The sequence below is a fragment of the Amblyomma mixtum genome, chromosome 1 (genome assembly GCF_055824585.1).
Source record: "Amblyomma mixtum isolate Tamu chromosome 1, ASM5582458v1, whole genome shotgun sequence".
NCBI classification, from domain to species: Eukaryota; Metazoa; Arthropoda; class Arachnida; order Ixodida; family Ixodidae; genus Amblyomma; species Amblyomma mixtum.
Genome location: NC_143012.1, coordinates 149822703 through 149832020, shown reverse-complemented (window position 1 = coordinate 149832020; position 9318 = coordinate 149822703). Strand labels below are relative to the sequence as shown.

Here is a 9318-nt window from a genome sequence, read left to right as displayed (position 1 = left end):
ACAAGACAGACATGTTTCGTGTTTCTCTCCCGCTTTCACTGCTCGCTGAAATTACCTTCTCAGACATGACACACCTATTTGTTGGTTGTTTCAGGTTTTATTTTAACATAAACAACAAAGAAAACAAAGAGACCGCTGTATATTTGAGAAAAACACATATGAAAGGGATTAAAAATGTGATATAAACAGTGTCTACAAATATAAAGATAGTGCACATATGAACACACTGGAATTTTCGACATTACGATAAGTACGGCTTCTCGTTCAAAGAAAACGAATGTCAAATATCAGCTGTAGTAACAGCTGACATCGCACTTAAGTAACACAGCCCCACTTTTATTGTGTACGTTTGCGTAAAACAGTAATGCGGATCTGGTGGAGGCGTTAGAAAAAATAATCAGATCTGTTTTTTTCAGAGGCTCTCTCGATGATTTTAACTCAATGCGAAGTTTCATATTGTGTGCGTCTGTAATGCTTTTCCATGTCAAGTATGCACACACATAGGACGCACAGCGAAAACTGCGTTCCCTACCAAATCCTAAAGTCTTACGTCCTAGTTTCCAGTGTTGCATTGTGGGTGTCGAGAACATCATCAGGACGCTCCATGTAATGGCATGACTAATGCCAATCATTACACGTTTGCCTTCCTGCATCAAACATAATTTTTACGTCAGGAGACATGCGATTGGCTCAGTCTGCACATGGCTCCAACGATAACAACCGTGCGAAGGAAGCATATGACATTCACCATATAAGGAACTGTTCGCCCAAGGTAAAATGAAGTCACAGCTTGGCAGGAAGCAAAAACACTTGTAGTCACTGCTTAATCAAAATATAAGACAGTTATGTGACTAACATATAAGCGCTTAGGGTTCTTAAAGCGCCTTGAATTTTCAAATTTCACGTTCAGCTGTATTAGCACGGAGGATTTGTCTTTCCAGCTGCCGCGGCAGGCGCATGCCATGTGACAATGTCACTCCTTCAATATGAGGCACAGTGCCATAGGTTCCCACAGCGGGAAGGAGACGGGGGAGGGGGTATAAAAAATATAACTATTCCTCAACTCATTCCACGGCAAATTCGAACTTCCCGCCCTGCACCATTGGCTGAATTAACACTACGCCCTATGCCTGCTCTCGGTTATTGGCTGAAGCTTAGGACGTGGCACCACTTCAACTAATGGCAAAGGGCGGGAAATTCAAAATTGGAATCGATTTGGGAAGGAATCGTTAATTTATTTTGCTTTGCCAATACTAATCATCCATGCCTTGGTGGGTGTATCCTCGCTGTCAGCAGCGTATTCACGTTTCCGGCAACTTTGTAGGCACGTTCCGCTGTACGCAAATGGCGGTTCCAAAGTAACCTCTCATGTCTGGGCTGCGTCCATGTGAGTGCCGGCACAAGAGAAGGCAGGTCAGTGGCCGATGATGTCATTCACATCTCTTTCTTATGGGCTCCTTTGTGAGAGTACTGCTTTAATTCCATGAAGATTAACTGTATGGATACGTGCCGGCTCAGCAGCAGAAAGTGAAGCTAAATGGCAGTTAATAATGGCAGTTAAAAATCGGTGTAAGCCAAGATTACCAGCTGGAATAAAAGATGGAGAAAAAGCATTTTCTGGCAATGTGCAGTTGTCCTGCCGTGCACAAAAAAAAAACGCGCATTGTGGTGAGCACCGTATTGCAAAAAATATTGATCTCCAGAACATTCAACAATCAGGATTTGCAGAATAATTGCATTCTGCGTATCAGATTCCTGAACACTTGTTTCCGGTCTAATTGGTAATGTGACATGACGAAAGAGCAGTAATGCGACAGGACGAGGACCGAAACAAGGGGATCGATTCGAAAACACACTAGTTTAAGGATATTTGCTATGAACGTATGCTCCACAATTCTGATAGCTAATTTCAAAACATCCCTGAATATCCTCATTTTGTAGAAATGCGTCATATGAAGAAGTCATGGTATAAAATTCTGTGCGCTCGTTAAATGCACACAGCAGCATGGTGAGCAAAGTACACAAGAGTGCTTAAGTAATGAAAACCTCAAATCAAACTTGAGAGATCTTATAAGCTAGGGAAAATGTGAGTGATTTATCTAATATACAATTCACTAATTGGATAATTTACTGACATAGAGTGCCATTAAATCATTCTTCACCAGTTAAAGAAAATGTTTACAGAAAAATGCCATATTGCAATTATCCACCAGTGTTTTTGCATGCATATTCTATAACATTGCATGCAATTGGTAGCTTGGAAAACAAAAGTAGCTTTTTAAAACAAGAAAACTGGGCACAGAATGTGCACGTGAAGTAATACGGAAATAAAATACGACACCCCTTCAGGATAAAAAGAGCTGAGTACACAAACTAATGAAGAATGTGATTACAGTATAACGGTAAACACAAGACTGTGCTTTGCTTCACTAAAGCTGTGCCGCATTCTGGTAGCTATACAGAGTGAGCAAAGGAGTTTATTAGTGAGCAGCAGAAAGTATACGTCTTGCCTCTTCGTAGAGTAGGTGAAAGCATGAAGCTTTCATAAGCATTACACCATACATAATTCAAATGACATGCCCTTTGCACTGGAGTTGCTACTTGCACGTATATAAAAAGTGGATTTGCATTCAGTGTCATGCACCAGCACATTCTACTCATATTAAGAATGACGTGACAGTTTTAATCAGATCAGAGTATGCAACTTCTTAATGTTGACCCACGTGGGAGGTCCAGCCAAGTAAAAGCCAATGGTAGCAAGCAGAGTCCATACAACAGTATTAAGATCGCATGTTGATAGACCCTCACCAGAGAGATTCTGTGAGACCCAATTACATCAGATCTGGAATAACTTTGTGTCTGATAAGTAGTGACTAATTTGGGCAGCATTTAGACTGCACAGCAATGCCTTACATAGCTGGGTACAAGTGTCTTGCATTGTACATTTGCAATTCTATATTCATGTATATGAAAAAACATGTGTAAGTGTTATGTCAAGCACTGGTGGCCTCTCTCTCCTGATTGGCTCACACACCTCTACTTTTTCCAATGCTGCAATGTTTTAATGAAGCAGAACACCAGAAGAACCCCTGAGGCACTGAAACAGTCAACATGTTTCACACTACGACACAATGCCTGATCTACCAAGGATAAGGAAGCTTGTATAACAGCAAGAGCTGCATGGCAAACAGTACCACAAAAAGAGTAGAAAAGACATACTGAAAACTGCGCAAAAAACGAAGACACAGAACGAGAAGGCACGACACGGGCGCAGACTATCAACTGAATTTTTTGTGCGCGGTTTTTTGGAAGTGTAATTGACGGCTGCATCACGGTGCACGCGAAGGGATAGTGTGTGATTGTGTTTCGGGTTGATTTTCGCGATTGTTGTGTTTTTTGTGCTTGTCTCACTGTGGGTAGAAGATACGTATATAGGCCTCTTCATGTGAATAAAAATTCAGTTGATAGTCTGCGCCCGTGTCGTGCCTTCTCGTTCTGTGTCTTCGTTTTTTGTGCAGTTTTCAGTATGAATTCCTACCAACTAGCCCAGTTTACCGTTCTTATTAGTAGAAAAGATCAGGTTGCAATAATATACTTAAATATGATTAGCCTCCAGCACCTGTCTGACCGCACATAGCGAAACGACCATTGTGTTCTCACTTCGCTTCAAAGGCGAGACATAGTCACGAAGCCACACTGCACAAACAAGCAAGCTGTGTTCACTGACAGCGTTATTCTATCATGCGTACAAACAGCATCCATTGAAAAAGCTATATTTGCATGTGACAGTATCTGCATGTTAGTGTGTACAGAGTTGAATACTTCGGTTATTAACATAGCATATCACATATTCAAATGAAGGCATAGTAGAAACGATGTTCAACAGACACTAGCTACTGCATCTATGAACTAACTACACATTGCTGCTTCAGTGCAGATGCTAGCAAATACAACACAAAATATTTCACATTAAATCACAGTACAGCACCACAGTGCATCACTTTGCACCTTGGTAAAAAAATAGACCAAGCTTTCATCCTTTTAGGTGAAGGCAAGGTATGTTCAGCAATAATAGTATGCAGTCACTATAACAAAGTGCTCTTTGCTAAAGCAAAATAGGCATCGTCAAGATGTGGAACAAGAAATGAAAGACAGCACCACAAGATGAGACGCCAGTGTTTCACTGATCTCATCTGAGTGTCACAGTCATTATGGCCAGAAAGTCAGATGGCAGTAAAAGCAATGGGATTAGATGATGGTTGCTTGCAGTGACTTGGTAATTTCATGCAGGAGGACTGACTGCCCAAGTGGCAACTTTGTGAACAGGTCTTCCGTGACCAGGCGCCATAGCAGGTGGCTCTATAAAACAGAAAAAGGCACAGCATACTGGAACTCAGTGAACCATAACCAAGCTGATGCATCTTCTTTAGTAATTTCATATTGCAGTCACCAAAAATATGCAGCAAGGTTTCCAAATTTAGAATTAACTGAGTGTCCTTTGTCTCATGAACTCTTCATAGGCATAGTCTCAGTGACATAGAGGAAAACAAAGTACTTTTACGATGTAAATGTCCAGTATACAGCTGGATGTAATTATGGAGCAGTGGTCTATATTAAAAACACTGATGTAACAAATTGAATCAGCTATGTTTGAGAGTTTCTGTCGAAACTAGTAGTTTTCACCTCACCATATCATAGTACACTATCCCTAGCAGTGGATGCTCGTGAAGTCACCGCTGCATTAAGCGTTACAACTTCCGTGACAATGCAACAGGCTTTTTGTTTCAGTTAGCTGCTCCTGCAGCTGTAAGATAGGAAAAAAAATGCTTCCTTTTGCTCTTGAAAAGTGTGTCCAGAAGGTGTCATCATCATCAGTCTGACTACGCCCACTGCAGGGCTAAGGCTTCTCCTATGTCTCTCCAAACCCTGTTCTCTGCCAGCTGCAGCCACCATATCCCCGCAAACTTCTTAATCTCATGCGCCGAACTAACTTTCTCCCACCCCCTGCTACGCTTGCCTTCTCTTGGAGTCCACTCCGTTACCCTTACGGGTCAGTGATTTTCTTGTCTTCCCAATACATGGGCTGCCCAAGCCAAATTCTTCCTCTTGATTTTCACTAGGCTGCCATTAACCGACATTTCCTTTCCCCACTCTGCCCGCTTCCTGTCTGTTAACATTCAACATAACATTTTTCTTTCCATAGCTCACTCCATCGTCATTAACTTAAACTGAACCCTTTTTGTTAGCCTCCACGTTTCTGCCCCATAGGTGAGTACCGGTAATGTACAGCAGTTGTATACTTTCTCTTGAGGGATATTGGTAAACTGTCATTTATGATCTGAGAGAGCCTGCCTTATTCCGACCAAGAAAAGAACGTATCTAGAGCTTCTGTGACCTCTCACACACCCTCAAGCATACAAGAAAGCAAGATTATTTACTCGCACTGAGAAAACTCCACTAACTTTGAGAAAACCGCTTCGCTGAAGGTTTTTTGTACCGAGCACCAGCATTTGCAGTGTTTATGCCACCAAAGTACGGCAAGATTGATTGATACAGGGACAGGCTAACTTCCTCATAGTAAAAAACCATGCTGCTTGAGACAAAACGAGTACACACAGGAACTGGACAAACGACACGAGGCAGGACTAGGCAACCTTTCACATAAAGAATACTAACTGCTCATATCCTTGTACCATGAACCATCTCAGAATACTATAGTGCAAAGGCCCCGATTTCTACCAAATTATAGAACCTATAACCGTATGTATCGTATTCGAAACTATGGTGGGATGAGGGCGAAATGCGCAAGTGTGCACACATAAATCATGCCTTTAGGCAATAAAAAAAAACACCAGTCGCAACTAGCGCAAAGAAGCCACATGCCTGCATCTTGTCCTGCAGGCTCTCGGCGCCGTCGTAGTGAACGTGCCAAAGCTCGATCTCGCGCCAGCAGTGGTCCGTGTTCATGGGGTCGTCCATGTAACCCCGCTGCCTGCACTCAATGACAGGCTCATCCGTGCCCTCTTCCTCCATGTAGTTGCTCCGGAAGAACTGCGCAAGCGCGGATCATCTAGGCGGCGCTGATCTTCTAGCAATGAAGCACAATTTTCGGTGCACAGCTGCATACCATAGGCTCTTGCTTTTTGGCCCTAAAACTGTGTTCACCTCTAAACCGAAAAAAAAAAATTCGCAGTGGCTTAGCTCTGGTTAGGCCTCGATATAAAAGCAAAAAGCTGTAGTTATGCTTTGTTTGACGTCATGGCTGTCACAGTTCGCGCACAATGCACTGGAGACACCACGATAACGGCGTAGGCAAGCGCGTTACATAGCCTTCCTTCCGCATGCATAGTAACTGTGGTAAACACGCGGCTGCAACGAAAGGTCAAACAGTGGCGAGGAGGCGAGCGCGCAGTAGTAGAGGCGGTGAGGAGGCGGCGCACATGCGCAGTAGCGTGCAGCTGTGCCGAAAGGTGAGGTGGCGGAGTCGCGGCGGGGGTTGTGGCGGTGGCCGCTCCGACCACCTGCGCCTTTTCTGTGGCGTCACTCGGTTCTGCGCATGCACAGCTGTGGCTAATTCTGACCACGGAGCATAAGCCACACCCAGTGTTGACTAGCCTAGTGAAGCTTTTCGCTTCAAAACTCCAGCCTGTATCGCTTACTAGAGCTGATGATACAGCATTAGCATTAGGCATCAGGAAGCAATGGACCTATGACACGGGCTGAGGCAACGCAATAATTTCGGTATCCTCTCACGGTACCATAATCTTGGTATCCTCTCACAATTTCACTTTTCCCCCGCTCGCAGATAACGAACTGTAAACGAATTACACACACAAGAATCAGGCCATCGGGATATTTTTCTCCTCGAAGAGGAGACAAAAACCCATGCCCTAATTTTTTATGCGACTAAAATAACCGCTGCCTGAGAGCCACAGAAAACACGGATGTGTAAGATATAATTCAAACTCGATCCCATCTTGCATTCTACAGCACCCTCGCAATCGCGTGACGAGCGAATGCATGAATTCACCTTACCTCCTTCATGTCCTCCTCTGTCGCGCACTTGGTGATGGCCTCCGGTTTGAACAGCAACTTCAGCGTCTCGTATTTAGCTTCTCCCGGAACAAAGTCCTGCAAAGACACAAGCCGAGGTTGTGCCACCCATCTGGCTATTAACGGGGTGCCGTGGGCGGTTATGAAGAAAAGAAAGGATCAGCGACTACCTCACTTGTGGCGGACTCCTAAACCACACACTGGGAAAGAAATGAAAACGAGGTTAAAAGGATACGAAACTGTGGCGCGGAGCCGATTAAATTTCGACAACCAGGGATTTTTTAACATGCATCGCAGAGCAAACGAACGCGTTTTTCCACTCAGCGAAATGCGACCGCCGAGGCTGGGATTCGATCCACCAACCTTTTGCTCATCGACCGCACGCTATCAACACTAGGCCACCTCAGCGGGCGCTAGTAATGCACAATGGGTTCCGCTGGCTAATTGCTGTGGTTTAGCTCTGCTCGGAAATATCTAGAATTCCATCATGTAAACGTACACCAATGTTGCACTACGGGCTCGAGGCCAAGCAAGCAGCAGACGGCACCACGGGATGTATGTGCACACAAGTGATAATGACAGCATCTGCACTAGCAGGATATCAGTTACAACGTTAATCTGCAGAAGAAAACAAATCAAAACAGAAAGCACATGTTCAATCAAGAGGCCTGAACGCCCTCCATCGAATGCACCTACAGTCCCTGGCAAAGTAACATTATAAGGAGATGGACCTTTTGTGAGCATGCTGGTCCAAGGATCTATGCAGCTCATGGATACTCGCCGCTGAGTGCTGAAAGTGTGTTGATTCCAATTATCTATGCAAGTCGCGCCAGCGCGATATGCGCCCCTGGACGGTGAAAATGGGTCGTTGCTTACGCTTCTGCTCGCAGCATGGCTATTATTGCGTAATTTTTAAACGTTTGCTCAATGCTCGCCATTCAGTGTATAACTCTTGCAGAAGCTGACCTTAATGCTGACGCAGCTACAGCAAGCAAGTTTGTGAAGTGACAGCTGCAGAAATATTGCCCCCCCCCCTCTGCTGCTGACATGCAGTTTTAACTGTACTGAAAATGGCCCCTTCCAGAGGCATGTTCAATGCTTACTGAATGCATTTAAGCATTACTTTCCCAATAGGAATTCGTACACATGGTTTCTTCAGGACGGAGTGTTCACTGAAGCTGTTTTCTTGGGCACACTGTATCTTTCAATTTATGCTAGGACAGATGTAACTGCACTTAAACCAAAACTTGGTGCTCAGTCTTCTTATTTCCATATCGCAGCAGTGGTTTAGTGGTTTGGGCATCCATCTCGCATGCGGGAGGTACGGAGTTCGATTCCAAGTATCGCGGGGTACAAACCGGTGATACAATGGGTACAAGATTTCCCCTGGCCTGGCACTCGGCTTATCTGGGGTGAACAGACTAGAAAATGGGTCTTTGACCAAATCTTGTGTAGCTATAAGACACCTTGTGCCATGGGGCTCTTTGAACAAAGCTGGCCTAGTGCCATAAAAAATCATCATCACCACAAAATTAATATGTTCGTACAGGTATAGCTCTCGCAGTATGTGTAGCACTGCCTTCGAGAGAGCATCGATATATTTCGTGGCACATGCAGGTGGCAGTGCACTTTTCTGCGCAGCCGTACTTTCACTGAAGCCCACCTATCAGCCACGCACGATTACTCAGTATAGCCACTGCACTGAGCCCAGACCCCAGGACGCGGCTCGGAAGCACTCACCCCTGGCAGGCTGAAGTGGTCCGTCCGGAAGACACGCATCAAAACCACTTCGAGTCCTCTGCCTCCAACCAGGTGCACCTTGGCCCTCTGCCACCTGTTCCACAAGAACATCGCAGTGAGCACAGATGCACAAGTCTAGAAGACCTAATTCCGCTAAGTGACCAAATATGTTGTTGCCTTTAATGCACCACTGCCTCATTTTCCATCTTTGTACATCACGACAGTGCCATTTAGGTTCCACGATAGGCTCCGCGTCAAGTGGTGTGAATGCTGATTCTGTATCTGCTCAGCCCGCACACCAAACATGGTCTTTTAATGCAAATCAAAAATGCAGTTCTGTTTGACTTGTTTGTAATGAACTAAAATCTTTGCAATGTAGTCCACCCATTTAAATCTATTTAGAAGTTATTTATTCTATTTTCCACAAAAGTTCATCTCCGCATGTTTTAGTGGCTTGGAGGCTCATGCACTGCAAGATGATCCTGCAGGTTAGACGTACGGACATAATTTTTAACAGCGCAAATG

At 44.5% G+C, this 9318-nt stretch overlaps 1 protein-coding gene across 2 annotated transcripts in view; it reads right to left on the bottom strand.

Annotated features, from left to right (window-relative positions):
* Positions 1–3570: 3570 nt before the first annotated feature.
* The window catches only part of LOC149367940 (transient receptor potential cation channel subfamily M member-like 2), a 175169-nt gene continuing 169421 nt past the window's right edge, over positions 3571–9318 (bottom strand). For both annotated transcript variants that reach the window (XM_089558021.1, XM_089558013.1), the window contains exons 26-29: positions 8794–8887; positions 7036–7131; positions 5884–6051; positions 3571–4359 (exon numbers count right to left, since the gene is read on the bottom strand). In XM_089558021.1, the coding sequence (XP_089414147.1) occupies positions 4249–4359; positions 5884–6051; positions 7036–7131; positions 8794–8887 (469 nt within the window). In that variant the 3' untranslated portion in view covers positions 3571–4248. The remainder of the gene's footprint in view (positions 4360–5883; positions 6052–7035; positions 7132–8793; positions 8888–9318) is intronic.